The sequence below is a fragment of the Cetorhinus maximus genome, chromosome 26 (genome assembly GCF_964194155.1).
Source record: "Cetorhinus maximus chromosome 26, sCetMax3.hap1.1, whole genome shotgun sequence".
Classification (NCBI taxonomy): domain Eukaryota; kingdom Metazoa; phylum Chordata; class Chondrichthyes; order Lamniformes; family Cetorhinidae; genus Cetorhinus; species Cetorhinus maximus.
The window spans coordinates 14960527-14977669 of record NC_135904.1 but is presented as its reverse complement, the minus strand read 5'-3'; the positions used below and the strand labels follow the sequence as shown (position 1 = coordinate 14977669).

Here is a 17143-nt window from a genome sequence, read left to right as displayed (position 1 = left end):
AGTACCTCCCTTCCCCATCTCAATGAACTCCCTCAAGTCATCAAACTCTTAGCACTCTTGAGGTCACACTGAGAATGTTTGAATTTATGTTCTGGAGCAAAGGAACTAGCTGAGCCCAGGTACAGACAAAAAAATGTTAAGGCTAGTTTCCTTAATTAACTATCTACAGCTGCTAGCCAGTGGATAGCTTCTATCTCCCTGCCATGATTGAATCTGCATCTACAACATTCTCAGGCAGTGCATTCCAGATATGGTTCGTGTGTATTTTACTGTATTTGCTACATTACATTATGGTATGTGCAGCAGGGATAAAGCTGAGTTTAATTGGTTAGATTGTCTGGATATTACAATTTGTTTTTAATGTGAAGTAGCATTAAAGCCAGTAGGGTTCTTAGTTGAATTCAGATCTTCAAAGATGGTGCCAAAGGCCCAGTCAAACCACATTTGGAGCACTGTGTACATTTCTGCCTGCTGCAGAATAAAAAGGCACTGTCCAGCTAAACATTGGGAAGACCAAAGCCATGAGCTCCATGCCTCCCTGCCACTGTCTCAATTTGAATCAGACTGTAACTATAATGTCCTGTTAAGCAACATATTAAGCTTATATCCTGTCCATCATAAATAACTGCTACTTATACCTTTGTAACATTGCCTTTTCCTAATCTGCGCCTATCTGTTGAAACCCCCCTTATCCGTGCCTTTATCATCTCCAGGCTTGACTATACCAATACACTCTTGGCAAGCTTCAAATGCTCCACTATCCCTCTGTAAACTTAACTCATTGAAAACTTTTCCCCCATGCATCTTATCTCGTACCAAGTCCGGCTTACCTATTACTTCTGTCCCTGCTGACTCTCACTGGCTACACCAATGCTTCCCATTTGAAATTTTCAGCATTGTTTAAACCCCTTAATGGTCTCATCCATCCTTATCTCCATAAATCCTTCAGTCCTGCAGCTCTTCCAGCACAATTCCTGATCTTTCTGTTCCATCAACTCTGCCTTTGTATGTAACCCCTCCCTTTGCCCCACTGGTGGCTGTACGTTCAGTCACCCAAGACCAAAGCTCAGGAATTTTCTGACTAAACTTCAGCTTTTACAACTCCTCTTCAAGAGCCTTTTTAGAACCTACCTCATTGAACAAGTTTTTGCTCACCTCCCACCCCCGACGTCGTCTCTGGTGTGATGTCCATTTTCTGATTAAGACTCGGGTTTTTATGCTAAAACTGCTATAAATCTAAGTTGTATTTAGGTTTGAAATTAGCAATATTCACAAAAAAAATTATTTAGTTCAGTATGAAGTAATTTGTTAATACTTTCTCTTTCTCTTTAGAGTTGAAAATATGTCCATTCAATTAAAAGAAGTAGGTGACCGTGTAAATTATATAAAGCGTTCGTTACAAACATTGGATGGTCAAATTGGGCATCTGCAGGACCTCTCTGCCCTTACAGTGGACACATTGAAAGCACTGACCGCTCAGAAAGCTTCGGAGGCCACGAAGATGCACAATGAAATTACTCGTGAGCTGAGCATTTCAAGAAATTTGGGAGATAATCTTTCTGATGCCCCAATCAAAACTTCACTTAAAAAGAAGCACAGCATTGGAACTTATTTTGGCTCCTCTTTTTCTCAGCGAGGGATAGACACTGGTGATTCTATCTGTGCTGATGGTTCTCTTCAAGCCTACATTAACACTTCCCAAAGAGAGGTGCTACACAGGAAATTTGGTCAAGATTTTCTTCCAGGTTCCCAGATGAATGAAGTGAATGTTCAAGAGGCTGGTTCCTCAGGCTGTGCCTTATTATTAAATGCAGCATCTCCCTCTGAACTTCGACATAGAAGCCATATGGGGTTGGGGAAGACCCAATCTCTGACCAGTGATCAGAAACCAGGAAAGTCATTCCACAGCATACCAAATCTCTCCTCCCCCTCTGCCAAATTTTTTGTTAGTACCCCATCTCAACCAAGTGGCACAAGCCAGCTGGAGCTTGTGCCAGATTCAGTCGACTCAGTTAAAACTGGTATAGATGCTGATGGCAGTTCTGTTGAATTTGGGGCCTTTGTTGGTAAGTATAGTGAAGTTGTTTGTGCTTTACGTGAAGAAATTTGCTGCTGTCCTTCTCATCCTGCTTGCAGCTTCTGTTGCCACGCTACCAACACAGCTTGCTTTAAGACCGAAGGATATTTCAACCACGCATTCATTGACACAGAGAGTAGCACAGACACTGACAACAGTAATGACCGAAGCACTGAATATAATCTGAGCGCTTTGCACGACTTTGAGAACCAGTTTGAAAAGAGAGGACCTCTGCGCACAGGAGACTTTGCTTCAGCCACCATATCAAATAAAGAAATCCATGAACAATACAGAAAAGGGCAGAGAGATTTGGACGATTACTTCATACAGGCTATCGAATTGCGAGGTCAACATATTAATATTGGGAACTGTGCAGGACTGCTGAATGACCTGTGGAACACTACCCAATTGAGAGGTTTGAGCTCCTGTACCACTGTAACTTTGCGGGACTTCTGCTGGTTGCAGGTGACTTCACTGTTGGTGCATTGCTTGGGCCTCTCCTTGGTTTAATTTGCCCTTCTCTTTCTCCTTTATTGTGGTTGCCACAAGGCACCACAGCTGTTTTCTGTTTCTCCAGCTTAGTAACATTATACAATATCTATTCAAATGTCTCAGATTTTACCTCAGACCTGTGCTTGGTTTTCAGCAATTTTGAGCATTTCTATACTTTGGTCATTGTCCGACTGGCTTTTCTAAAATCATGATAGATTGATCTAAATGCTGAGGTTGAACCTAGCTGGGTAGAAGCTTTGATGAAGTTCTGAAAACCTTTTAACTAAATTAAATTTGAAACTTGTTTTGTGCTGAAGTTAAACAACATCCAAATTCACATCTTCAGTAGTCAGCTATGTTTTTTTTTTAACCAAATTCAGTGAAGGGAAAGCAAAGAGATACCCTTGTTTGATTTATAGTGGCTTTTTTAAAAGAGAAATTTTCCTGGCTTGGCTTTGACATCTAAAAAGTGTCAAGAAAGTTGAGCTTTGCCAATCAGTGGAAGTTGCAGCCAAGTTCTATTTAACTCAGTTTTGTTTGTGTATGGGAACTGAAAATGATTGTTTAATTAACAAGGATTTATTGATTGGAACGTACATATTTAGAACATTATACATGTAAACCAACTGGTGTAAAATACATTTCTTTATCAAAAATATTTTCTGCCAAAAATATTTTGTGCCATTTGTGAAATGAAGTTTACGGCTTCAATTATATTGCGGTCTATTTGTGCCAGTAATTGGGATATGGTATGTGAGGTCAGATCAGAAACGTTTCAAAATTGCATGTACTTTACTAACATTTTGTATTGTCCGTTTGTTAGCATCCATAAAATTTTTGTTAATCTAAATTTCTGTCTACATTAGGTCACAAAGACAACTTGGAGCTCCCAAAATCGGGGACAAGTGAAGCAATGAAGTTGAAAGAGCAGAAATCAGCTGTTGGAGTCATTCATGATTTGGTACATTTTGAGAGATGCTTTTTCTTCCCCTTTTTCATTATGCCTCTTTGAAACGTATATTAATACATCATGTCTTTATTAGGGAGTTCATCATGGTGACCATCATTTGAGGGCTGTGAATTCTTACGCTGGATTTGCTGAACTTCATGGCGATCATTTGACTTCTGGGGCATCTGTCCATGCAGTTTCTTGTAAGTTTTCATCTCTCCAGGATGGACTGCCGTACATTTCTGCTTCGGGGTGCCCTGTAATGGACATTTCCAGCAAGCAGTTGGAAGCACTCTTAACTCTGAATCTTTAACAGACGGAAATATTATGAAGTATGGTTGATTGGGATCAACTTTCTCAAACCTAGAGTTTTTACTACCAAAAGCTAAATAACTATGATCCAAACTAGATTGTTTAATAGTAGCAGTGGAAATTGGTGTTACATGAGGGCGATGGAACACAAATTTCCCTAAATGATCAGTCCTTGATCTCCACCTACCATTTGCAATGGTAAAATTGAAGGCCAAGTTGACCCATATTACGTTTGTGATATCGTTGTTGTAGAATGCATTGGTAGCACTCCAAAAACAGGCCTTTTTCTAGTCTCCCTAATAGGAAATGATGTGCTGGTTTAAAGCAGAAGAACACACAAATACAGTCTGCTTAATTGATGTATGAGTATGTCGGGCCAAATTGCCAGTCTCCTAAAGTTACCCATCTCCCCATTCCCCACAAGATGTGAATTGAACCAATCTGTTTCATTAATATTTCAGTGCTGCAAACTGAGCATATTCTTCAAGGCAGCAACTTACTTGAACTTCCACCCCTAAATTAAGAAAAAATTGTCACCTTCAAAAAAGAAATCCAAACCCTAACCTGATCAGAAATGGTCACACATTCCCTGTGGGACAGTCACACTCTCTGCTGCTGGTTCAGCCTGAACATTGGTTGGTGCATTTTCTTGTTCCTGAGTGTTGACCTGATCATAGAACTCGTTCTGTGCTAGTTGCTAGCTGATAGGAGGTGGACCCATTGAATATGCAAATCCGTTCCTGATGTGGTAGACTCCAGAAGGACATTTCTTTTCAGCAGCAAAGCTCAGAATGAGGCAAGCGTTCTTCTTTTTGGAGCAGAAAGAGTACTTCAAATTAAACATATCCTTCCACTTTGCCTGAAATATTCCATTTTGTACATTAAACTTGAAATTGAAAATTATTAAATAACAATGTACTATAGCAGATAGGTAGTGTTGTAATGAGCAGGGCCAGAAAAAAGTGTCTCCTTTATGAAAATTAGTTAAAGTTTGATTTGCATACAAGTAGCTTTGAATCCAAGAGCTTTTACTATGGATATATGTCTGAATGGCTGAGTACACTTGCTAAAATATTTGGTTAGCATATCTACACCCATTACTGTCATCTGCAGGATGTACAGTGTTTACCTTATCCAGCATCTCGCAAATTCTATTTGATTTGTTGAGAAAGGTCACTGAAATGCTTTGACATTAGGAAGCTTATTAGCGTGTGAAGTGCTTGGAGATATGCCAACATATTTGTACATTAGGGTCTTCCCATTCCTTTCTCCAGCTTTTAAAGATCAGGATATCCTCATGACTGTATTGAAGCCCTTTGCAAAAAGAGCAGTCTTTTAGTGTTAACTTTAATCTTTTTCTGTTTACTTCAGTACAAGGTAGAGGTGTTAAAGACTGGATCAGGGCCTCGGCTGAAGATGTATCATTCCACCGGGAGGATTCAAAGGCTTCCCTGCTGGTCAGTCTGATTTTCTGTTATCAAATAATGTTGTTATTGTGACTGTTTTTCATTCATAGAATTTGGGTGTTGCTGGCTAGGCCAGCATTTATTGTTCACCCCTAGTTGGTGGTGAGCTGCCTACTTGAACTGCTGCAGTTCATCTGAATTACAGCTTTTCATATTCATTTTTTGATATATCTGAGTACCTTGCTTTGAAGGATAGTTAAGAGTCAAGCACATTGCTGTGGGTCTGGGAGTCACATTGAATCATATTCTAGATTTATTTAATTCGCCGAATTTACATTCTCCAACTGCCGTGGTAGGATTTGAACGCCTATCATTGATCACTAGTCCAGGCCCCTGGATCACTAGTGCAATAACATAACCACCCTGCTACCCATACCCATGCCCATTAACAATTTGTTTTTTTAACTAATAGTAAATTTTTTGAACATTCATTTTAAAGGAAATATAGAATGCTGATATCCCTGCCTAGAGTCTACAGGGAAACAAACCATTTGGCCCAACCAGTTTCAGTATTTATGCTCCACATAAACGTACTTCATCTCGCCCTATCAGTATGTCCCCCTAGTTTCTCCATATACTCATCGAGCTTCCCTATTTGCCTCAACTACTTGTGGCAGCAAGTTTCACATTCTTGCCGCAGTTTGGATGAAGAAGTTTCTACTGAATTCTTTATTGGATTTTAGTAGTGACTATCTTATTTATGACTCCTAGTTTTGAATTTTAAAGAAAAATGATCAAAAGGAAAGAGAATTTATTTCTTGAACCTTGTAGTGTGCTGGGTTATATTGTCTTATTTTAGTTCTTATGAAACACAAGATAATATTTTGAATGTTTAGAATCTCCTCTAGCCCTGCAAGCCGCATCTGTTAGTGAATGCAAGGTATTAGTCTGGAGTTGCACCCCTACTTTTGCCAGTAGTGAGGTGTTGCCACAAGAAAGAGTCAGTGTCGCTTTCTGGTTATTTTGAATTGTCTATGGCTGTGAATTAGATTTTGCTTCTGTTGCTGGAGCTGAATTTCTTATCATATTTCTGTAAAGTTAAATTCAGCATTTTTACCTCCAACAATAAGCTAATAGCCTGCAACTAGGCAGGTTAGTTTAGCAATTTGATTAAACAACAGTTGGGTAATTATATACATTCTCGAACATTTCACACTGTTGATATAACTTCCTTGTGACACTTGGACACCAGGTTTTGTGTAAAAATTGTATTCTGAATCAAAGGACAAACAAGGTTTGCTTATGGGAATGACTGGCAATGCTGAGTTTGAGAGAATGTCTAGTTCAAAAACCCAAAGACTCCAGCTGATGCCAGTAGACTTTAAGCTTTTCTCAACATTTTTGCACTGTTTCAAGGGCTGTTTCTCACACCACAGCCTATTAAGATTTTCCCAGTTCCTGAACAGTTTTGATTGAAATTCTCTTGGTCAACCTGTCATTAATGTAGATGCTGTTGGTTGAATTGAGACTTGTAAATCCTGCTACAGGTATATTCTAGAAATAAGAGCCTTGTGGCCAGTCTCTTGAACTAATGCCTGAATAATAGTTGGAAACAATTCCAACTTGAGCATTTCTTCTGGATGTAGGTGCCCAGTATCTATAGTGTCCCATGTTGCATTAAAATGCAAATTCATAAACTGCTTATTGTGGGTGACTGAAACCATGGAATTTGATGTAAATGGTTATTCCCATTGAGTCCAATTCATATGCAAAGTTCAAGAATAGCACATGTCTTGGTTCGTGTGAATGATATGGATGACAAAAGCCAACCTAAGAATGAACCAAAACACTAATTATGCTCCAGATTAAAGGAAAGCTAGTAGCGTGTTAGGGCCATCCCCTACTCACTCAACCTGTTTCAGTTGAAAGATGTGATTTGTCAGCCTTTCAGCCACTGTATTAAAAAGTCTTGAGCGTCCCAGTATTTCACATGGATATAAAAATCATGTTGTGCTTATTTAATTCATTCACAGGGTGTGGACCTCGCTGGCAAGACATGTATTTTATTGCCATCCCTAATTGCCCATGGTTTAATACAACTAACTTGTTTGTTAATGCCATTTTAAAATGTCCCTAACTGGCTAGCCCAGCTCAGTTCCTGGTCAATGGTGACCCCCCCCAGGTTAGCCTCAAGAGGCCCAAAACTCTGTGCGACTCATTGCACAACCCATTTAGCAAGAAATCTTGAACAAGAAATGATATTTAGATTTACAAAAAGGAGCTTTTACTTGTTTATCTCTGAATTCTATCTCAATTTATAGTTTTGTCTGATTTTTGTCAATTTTTTTGATCCCTATCATTAGAAGCTTTCGCCCTTCCTGTTCTGCAGAATAAATGAACTTTATCCAGTATCGATTGGTCTACCTATATTTGTCATTCAGATAGGATAGTCCTCAGAACTTGCTTTGGTGAAGTTGATCATTTTTATAACTTTTAGAACTTTTATAGCCTCGTACTTCCTCTCTGGAGGCACCATTCATTTATGTTAGCTGTAGAGTTTGTATTTTTTGGCAAAGATATTGATTGTTGAGCAGCTATTTGTTTCATTTGAAAACAAAACCATGATTAGACACTCTTCTCAGCAATAGTTAACTGCAATTAAACGTATTAATCAGTTGCATAAAAAAGAAAAATGCTACTTTTACAGTAACCACTTTGGGCTAATCAGCAAATTGTTTCTTGATTCTTTGCTAAGTAGCTACTTTTTAAGAAAAACATTTTGAGGCAACATTGTCTTAGGCCTGGGCAATGCTTCTAGACCTCAATTTAAGTCTGAATTCTCTCATAATTTTTATGTGCTACCTTGATATAATTCATCCCTGTGATGATTTGAAGATTAAGGTAGCCAGTTATTTTTCTGCACTATAATGTTTCTGTATTGCTTTAAAAAAAAAAGAGACATGCTGTCTAAGCCTTCTATCTTGCAGCCATCAGGACTGACCGCAAGATTACTAACAGTACAGGGAACAACAATTTATACTACATGCTGATTAGTTGGCAAGCAGACTCTGGTAGAGGTGTTGTCATGGGGAATGCAACAGGGAACAGTTAACTGCCAAGCTTTTGTTTGAATTCAAACTGGGCAGGTCGACTCTTATCGGTCCAGGCATTGCCATGGGGAATGAATGAAGGAATGGCTGTCCCCAAGCTTTTTAGTTGAAAAAGGCGCAGTGCATGCAAAGGTCAGGGCCCTGCGTGTGAATATACGCGGCTTCTAACACGCAGAAGTGAGCCACACTGTGAGCCCAACTGCTGATCCTAAACTGGTTTTCAGTGTAATTCTTAGCACAATCAGGATTGTTTAGCAAGCATTGTCCAATCACAGAATCACATCTAATGTTGGACATTGTTTTGAGTTTTGCAAGCATGGGCTGTTTGGGTACGGTCAGTGCTTAATGGACTCCATCCTTCGCTCAAATTCACCTTTGAAATGGAGCAGTGAAATGAGCTCCCTTTCTTGATGTGCTTGAGAAATCTGCCATTGGAGTCTGTACTACTGTCCACCAAAAGCCAGTGTACACATTGGGATTCCTACCTTCATTGGCCTGTGTACACATTGGGATTCCTAGTTTCCCACACAGTAAGATTGGCCTTACTGACATCCCTGTAAATAGGGCCCAAACCATTTGCTCACTGTGTAAGCTTGATGCTGGAATAGGGTGCATCAAAGCCGTCCTGCAGGATAATGGTTACCCTGATCAGAACATTGCTCACTGTTTATCGAGTAAGCTTATGTACGGGCCGAAGGCTGCCAGTTTCGGTCCTGAAACGTCTGCCTCTCGTTACCCTGGAGGGAAAGGTGTCTCAAATATTTAAGCAACAGGTGAAGCTAGCCGTTTCACGCTGTTACTATGTAGTAGCAACACAAGTGGTATTTGCCACTAACGATGCTGCCATCAAGCCAAAAAGGTATTCTGCCTATTTTCAAATGAGTAACGTGGGAATTGAATGTGATGCCACATATGCAGGTTATACATCCCAACAGCTGGTGCATTGTATCAAAGAGCACGTACCTTTGGCTGTTGGCAACAGGCAAAGCACTGACCGTGCCAAACCATGTGTTTGCAAAACTCAAAGCACAGTGTCCAACATTAGATGTGATTCCGTGATTGGACAACACTGGGTAAACAATCATGATTGTGCTAAGAATTACACTGAAAGCCAGCTGAAAGTTATCAATTGAGCTTGCAACGTGGCTCGCATATGCATGCTAGATGCCACATATATTCACACACACAGGGCCCTGTCCTTTGCAGGCACGCATTGTACATTTTTTAACTCTGCAACACCATTGGACAACCATTCCCTGGTTCCTTTCCCAAGATGATGTCTGGACCAATGAGTCATCCTGAATTTGAATGAAAGCTTGGCAGTTAACTGTTCTCTGCTGCATTCTCCATGGCAACACCTCTACCAATCAGAATCCACTTGCCAACCAATCACTCTCTCCTCATGCAGTACAAATTGTTGTTCCCTTTACTGTCAGCAATCTTGCGATCTGGAACGTTTGAGGACTCTGGGTCTATACTCGATGGAGTTTAGAAGGATGAGGGGGGGGATCTGATTGAAACTTACAGAATACTGAAAGGCCTGGATAGAGTGGACGTGGGGAAGATGTTTCCATTAGTAGGAGAGACTAGGACCCGAGGGCACAGCCTCAGAGTAAAGGGAAGACCTTTTAGAACAGAGATGAGGAGAAACTTCTTTAACCAGAGAGTGGTGAATCTATGGAATTCATTGTCACAGAAGGCTGTGGCGGCCAGGTCATTGAGTGTATTGAAGACCGAGATAGATAGGTTCTTGATTGGTAAGGGGATCAAAGGTTACGGGGAGAAGGTGGGAGAATGGGGTTGAGAAACTTATCAGCCATGATTGAATGGCGGAGCAGACTCGATGGGCCGAATGGCCTAATTTCTGCTCCTATGTCTTATGGTCTGTCCTAATGAGTGCAAGATGAAAACCTTAGACAGCATGTCTCTTTTTTCAGCAATACTCAAACAGTCATTTGGTAGTACAGAACTTAGGTTATTTGAATATATTTCAGTTTTCATATATGGATTCCTAACTTCCTCTATCATTGGGGAACGCATGAAGATTTTTAGACATGTATTTTGCTTCATTTCAACTCTCTTTGCTGTCACCTTTTCTAAAATAGAGTTGTAATTCCAAAACAAGGTTTGGTTGTGGAACATTTATGAAATTCTGAAGACATGAGCTGCTGTAAAAATTCCTTTTCTTCCCTATGGTGTGACAATGTTGAAAATATGAACTCCTTTAAAGATGTCTCCATTTGTGAGAGTTCAACTACTATATATAAGTGAGCATGATATGCTCAAGAAAATTGGGAAGAACAATTGAAACATAATATATTCAGTACTCTGAAACTCACTATTGAGTAACAATGCCTTACAAAAATTATACTCTGATGCAAGGAAGCAAACGCCCAAAACACTGCATTCTTGTAATGCTAGTTAAGTTTCAACAGCAAGTCCTTAAAGGGACTAAAAACGAAATGCTGAACACAGTCAGCAGGTCAAGCAACATTGGTAGAGAGAGAGAGAGAGAGATCGCTCATTTTCAGTTCTGATGAAAGGTCGCTCTGAAATAGCTTTTAAGCAAGTAGAGGCAGGAAAAGATTAAAAGGAAGAGCTATGTGATTGGTTAATGTTAACTAATGTTAAACATACTGGGCTTGAAGTATGTTTTTGAGATTCAGATTTTGGATTTTGTAATTTGAACTTTGCACTACAAACATAATTTTTACCCAACACTGGGTCAGTCACCACAAGAATGAAGTTCTGAAGCCATTGTGCTGTATACATACCAATGTATTCATATATATTATGAACATGCTTTTTCTCTTTTTTAGGACCGTCTTGAAGACAAGCATATTACAACCAGTTGTCAAATGTAAGTGGATGGAATAACAATGATTTGTGGAAATACCGTTAGGTAGCAGTGATCATTGAATTTTACACTCAGTCTGAGAGATAGAAGAGTAGGTCTAAGACTAGTTTTTTAAACTTAAGGGCAATTATGAAGGCATGAAAGCCGACCTAGCTAAAGTGAAACTGGTAAAATTAGGTTAAGGGATAGGTCAATAGGGATGCAATGGCAAACATTTAAGGGGATATTTCAGAATCCACAGAATAGATACATTCCAAAGAGAGAGAAATTCCAAGGGAGGACCCAACATCTGTGGTTAACCAAAAAAGTTAAAGGTAGCATGAAACATAAAGAAAAACCATGTAACTGCACAAAGATGGGTGGCAGGTCAGAAGATTAGACAGAATATAAAAAGCAGCAAAGAATGACTAAACGATTAATAACGAGGGAGAAATGTAAGAGCACAAGGGAAAGCTAGCTAGAAATATGAAGACATAGTAACAGTTTCTATAGATCTTTTTTTTTAAAAAGTTAACAAAGTAAGCGTTCCTATAGGAAGTGAGTCTGGGGAATTAATAAAGGAAAATGAGGAGATGGCAGAAGAATTGAACAGGTTTTATTTTTGTTCATTCATGGAATGTGGACATTGCTGGCTGGGGCAGCACTTATTGCCCATCTCCAGTTGCCCTTGAGAAGGTGGTGGTGAGCTGCCTTCTTGAACCGCTAAAAGTCCGTGTGGTGTAGGTACACCCACAGTGCTGTTAGGGAGGGAGTTCCTGGATTTTGACCAAGCGACAGTGAAGGAACAGCGATATGTTTCCAAGTCAGGATGGTGAGTGACTTGGAGGGTAACTTCCAGGTGGTGGTGTTCCCATGTATCTGTTGCCCTTCTCCCTCTAGATGGTAGTGGTCATGGGTTTAGGAGGTGCTTTCTAAAGAGAATTGGTGAGTTCCTGTAGTGCATCTTGTGTTGGTACACACTGCTGCCACTGTGCGTCGGTTGTGGAAGGGGTACCAGTCAAGCGGGCTGCTTTGTCCTGGATGGTGTCAAGCTTCTTGAGTGTTGTTGGAGCTGCACTCATCCAGGCAAGTGGGGAATATTTCATCACAATCCTGACTGGTGCCTTGTAGATGGGAGACAGGCTTTGGGGAGTCAGGAGGTGAGTTACTCCCTGCAGGATTCCTCGCCTCTGACCTCTTGTAGCCACAGTATTTATATGGGTAGACCAGTTTGGTTTCTAGTCAATGGTAACTCCCAGGAAGTTGATAGTGGTGGATTCAGCAATGGTAATGCCACTGAAAGCCAAGAGGTGATGTTTGATTTTCTCTTGTTGGAGATGGTCATTGCCCGGCACTATCTGGCATGAATTTTACTCGTCACTTGTCAGCCCCAAGCATGGGTATTGTCCAGGTCTTGCTGCATTTGGACACGGACTGCTTCAGTATCTGAGGAGTCGCGAATGATGCTGAACATTGTGCAATCATCAGCGAACATCCTTACTTCTGACCTTAAGATGGAAGGAAGGTCATTGAAGCAGCTGAAGATGGTTGGGCCCAGGGCACTACCCTGAGGAACTCCTGCAGTTATGTCCTGGAACTGAGATGACTAACCTCTAACAGCCACGACCATTTTCCTTTTGCGCTTGGTATGACTTGAATCAGCGGAGAGTTTTCCCCCAGTTTCCATATGACTCCCAGTTTTGCTAGGGCTCCTCAATGCCACACTTAGTCAAATGCTGCCTTTTTGTCAAGGGCAGTCGCACTCACACTCACACACCACCTCTCGAGTTCAGCCCTTTGTCTATGTTGGAACCAAGACTGTAATGAGGTCAAAAGCTGTGACCCTGGCAGAACCCAAACTGAGCGTCAGTGAGCAGGTTATTGCTAAGCAAATGCCGCTTGATAGCATTGTTGATGACCCTTTTCATCACTTTAATAATGATCAAGAGTAGACTGATGGGGCTGTAATCGGCTGGGTTGTATTTATCTTGATTTTTATGTACAGGACATACCTGGGCAAATTTCCATAGTTGCCAGGCAGATGCCACTGTTGTAGCTGTACTAGAGCAGCTTGGCTAGGGGCACAGCAAGTTCTGGAGCACAAGTCCTCAGTACTATTGTCGGAATATGATCAGTGCCCATGACCTTTGCAGTATCCAGTGCTTTCAGCCGTTTCTTGATAGCATGTGCGAACATACGAATTAGGCACAGGAGTAGGCCAATTGGCCCCTCGAGCCTGCTGCACCATTCAATAAGATCATGGCTGATCTGATTTTAACCTCAGATTCCTGCCTACCCTCGATAACCTTTCACTCACTTATCAAGAAGCTATCTACCTCTGCCTTTAAGATATTCAAAGACTCTGCCTCAAACACCTTTTGAGGAAGAGAATTCCAAAGCGTCTCAGCTCTCTGTGCGACTAAGTATTTCCTCATCTCTGTCCAAAAAGGGCGACCCCTTATTTTGAAACACTGACCCCCAAGCTCTAGCTTCAATCAAGTTGACTCTTACTCTTCTAAACTCCAGCACATATAAGCCTAGCCTGTCCAGCCATTCCTCATAAGACAACCCACCCATTCCTGGTATTAGCCTAGTAAACCTTCTCTGAACTGCTAATGCATTTACATCTTTGCTTAAATAAGGAGACCAATACTGTATATAGTACTCCAGATGTGGTCTCACCAGTGCCCTGTATAACTGAAGCATAACCTCCCCGCTCTTGTATTCAATTCCCCTCATAATAAAAAAATAACATTGTTAGCTTTGCTAATCATTGGCTGCGCCTTCTTAGTAACCTTTTGTGTTTCATGCAGTAGGACGCCCAGATCCCACTGCATCTCAGAGCTCTGTAATTTCTGTTTAGATAATATGCCTTGTTTAATCCTCCTGCCAAAATGGACAGCCTCACATTTTCCTACATGATACTCTATTTGCCAGATCTTTGTCCACTCACTTAACCTACCTCTATCACTTTGTAGCCTCCTTTTGTCCTCTTCACAACTTATTTTCCTACCTATCTTTGTGTCAGCAAATTTAGCAACCATACCAGTGATCCCTTCATCCAAGTCATTTAAATAAATTGTAAAAAGTTAAGGCCCCAGCAACTGATCCCTGTAGCACACCACTTGTCACATCCTGTCAACCTGAAAATGAGCCATTTATGCCTATTCTATTTCCTGCTAGCTAGCCAATCTTCTCATGATGCCAATATGTTACCCCCTACACCATGAGCTTTTATTTTCCAGTAACCTTTTGACGAGGCATCTTTTCAAATGCCTTCTGAAAACCTAAGCATAGTACATCCACTGGTTCCCCTTTATCCACAGCACCTGTTACTACTTCAAAGAATTCCAATAAATTTATTAAACATAATCTCCCTTTCACAAAGCCATGTTGACTCTGCCTGGTCACCTTGAATTTTTCTAAGTGCCCTGTTATAACGTTTTTAATAATAGCTTCTAACATTTTCCCTATGACAGATGTTATGCTAACTGGCCTGTAGTTTCCTGCTTTCTGTCTCCCTCCCTTTTTGAATAAAGGAGTTACTTAAGCTATTTCCAATCTAATGGAACGTTCCCCAAATCTAGAGAATTTTAGGAAATTAAAACCAATGCATCAACTATCTTGCTGGCCACTTCTTTTAGGCCCCCAGGATGAAACCCATCAGGACCTGGGAACTTGTCAACCCACAGTTCCAACCATTTGCTAAGTACCACTTCCCTGGTGATTGTCATTTTCTTGAGTTCCCCTCTCCCTTTCAGTTCCAGATTTACAGCTATTTCTGGGATGTTACTTTTAGATCGATTTGAAGATCGATGGAAAATGCCTGTTCATTTAATCTGCATCTCCTTATTTTCCATTATTAATTCCCCAGACTTCGCTTCTACAACAATTGGTATCTACAACACCAATGCTCACTTGGTTAACTTTATTCTTACTAATTATCAATGGAAACTCCTATCTGTCTTTATAGTTCTAGCTAGCTTTGTCTCGTACTCTAATTTTTCCCTCCTTATTAATCCACCTAGTCATCCTTTGCTGTTTTTTATATTCTATCCAACCTTCTGACCTGCCTCCCATCTTTGCACAATTATATGCTTTTTTGTTAAGTCTGTAACTTTCTTTAGTTATCACGTGGAGTGAATCGAATTGGCTGAAGACTGGAATCTGTGATGCTGAGGGCCTCCAGAGGAAGCCAAGATGGATCACTTGCTCGGCACTTCTGGCTGAAGATTGTTGCAAATGCTTCAGTTTTATCTTCTGCATTGAAGTGCTGGGCTGCCAGCGTTGGGATGCTTCATGGGTTCCAGAGTCCATGTTGAGGGCTCCCAAGGCAACTCCCTCCTGACTGTATACCACTATGCTGCCATCTCTGATGGGCTGTCCTGCTGGTGGGACAGGGCATACCCAGGGATGGTGGTGGTGTCTGGAACATTATCTGTAATGTATGATTCAGTGAGGATGACTATGTTAGCCCATTACTTGACTAGTCAGTGAGACATCTATCCCAGTTTTGGCATAAGCACCTAGATGTTAATTTTGCATCGGTCTTCACAATAGAGGATACATGCAACATCTCAAATAGCTGTAAATCAGGAAATGGAAGAGAGGGAGGAACTTGAGAAAATTACAATCACCAGGGCAGTGGTATTAACCATATTGTTGGAGCTGTAGATTGACAAGCCCCTGGGTCCTGATGGACTTCATCCCAGGGTCTTAAAAGAAGTGGCTAGTGAGATAGTTGATGCTATGGATTTAATTGCCCAAAATTCCCTAGATTCAGGGAGGGTTCCATTTAATTGGAAACTAGCAAACGTAGCCCCTTTATTCAAAAAGGGAGGCAATCGGAAAATGGGAAGCTACAGGCCAGTTAGCTTAACATCTGTCATAGGGAAAATGTTGGAAGCCACTTTTAAAGACATTATGGCAGGGCAGTTCGAAAAATTCTTGGTAATCAGACAAAATGAACATGGTTTTGTAAAAGGGGAACCATGTTTACCCAATTTATTAGAGTTCTTTGAACAAGTAAACTCTGCTGTGGCTAAAGGGGAACTAGTGGATGTACTGTACTGAGAATTCCAGAAGGCATTTGATAAAGGATGATTGCGGAAAATAGAAGCTCATGGTGTAGGGGTTAACATATTGGCATGGATAGAAGATTGGCTAGCTAACAGAAAACAGGCATTTATGGGTCATTTTCTGGTTGGCAGGATGTAACGAATGGTGTGCCACAGGAATCAGTGCTGAGGCCTCAGCTTTTTACAATTTATATAAATGACTTGGATGACGTGACCAAAGATATGGCTGCTAAATTAGGAAGTAAGTTGTGAAGAGGACATAAGGAGGCTACAAAGGGATATAGATAAGTGAGCGGGCAAAGATCTGACAATGGAGCATAATGTGAGAAAATGTGAAATTGTCCATTTTGGCAAGAAGAACCATATTACCTAAATGGGGAGAGATTGCAATGCTCTGAGCTGAAGAGGGATCTGGATGTCTTAATGTGTGAATCGAACAGGGTAGAATGCAGGTACAGCAAGTAACTAGGAAAGCTGATAGAATATTATTGTTTATTGCGAGGGGGATTGAATACAAAGGTAGGGAGGTTATGCTTCAGTTATACAGCGCACTGGTGAGACCACATCTGAAGTACTGTGTACAATATTGGCCTCCTTATTTAAGGAAGGATGTAAATGCATTGAAAGCAGATCAGAGAAGTTTTTTTAATTTCGGTTCTCCAAGCACAATCAGAGAGAATGTATAACATAATTAAAAACACTGTAAATCTGAAGTAGGCAAACTGCTTTTCCCTCAACTCAATGTCCCTTGCTTGCCAGTGTTGAATAGCATGGCCCATATTAACATGATTCAGTTCAATACCCTAGTCCCAGATGGCTAAATGATTGGACGGGTTGCCTTACAAGGAAAGGTCAGACAGGCTCGGCTTATATCCGCTGGAGT

General features: G+C 40.8%; 1 protein-coding gene across 5 annotated transcripts in view; it reads left to right on the top strand.

Moving 5' to 3' along the window:
• Positions 1 to 17143, top strand: part of trpm7 (transient receptor potential cation channel, subfamily M, member 7) — a 140157-nt gene that overhangs the window by 85107 nt on the left and 37907 nt on the right. For all 5 annotated transcript variants that reach the window (XM_078530188.1, XM_078530186.1, XM_078530187.1 and 2 more), the window contains 5 exons: positions 1333 to 2066; positions 3436 to 3530; positions 3613 to 3721; positions 5202 to 5287; positions 11166 to 11206. In XM_078530188.1, the coding sequence (XP_078386314.1) occupies positions 1333 to 2066; positions 3436 to 3530; positions 3613 to 3721; positions 5202 to 5287; positions 11166 to 11206 (1065 nt within the window). The remainder of the gene's footprint in view (positions 1 to 1332; positions 2067 to 3435; positions 3531 to 3612; positions 3722 to 5201; positions 5288 to 11165; positions 11207 to 17143) is intronic.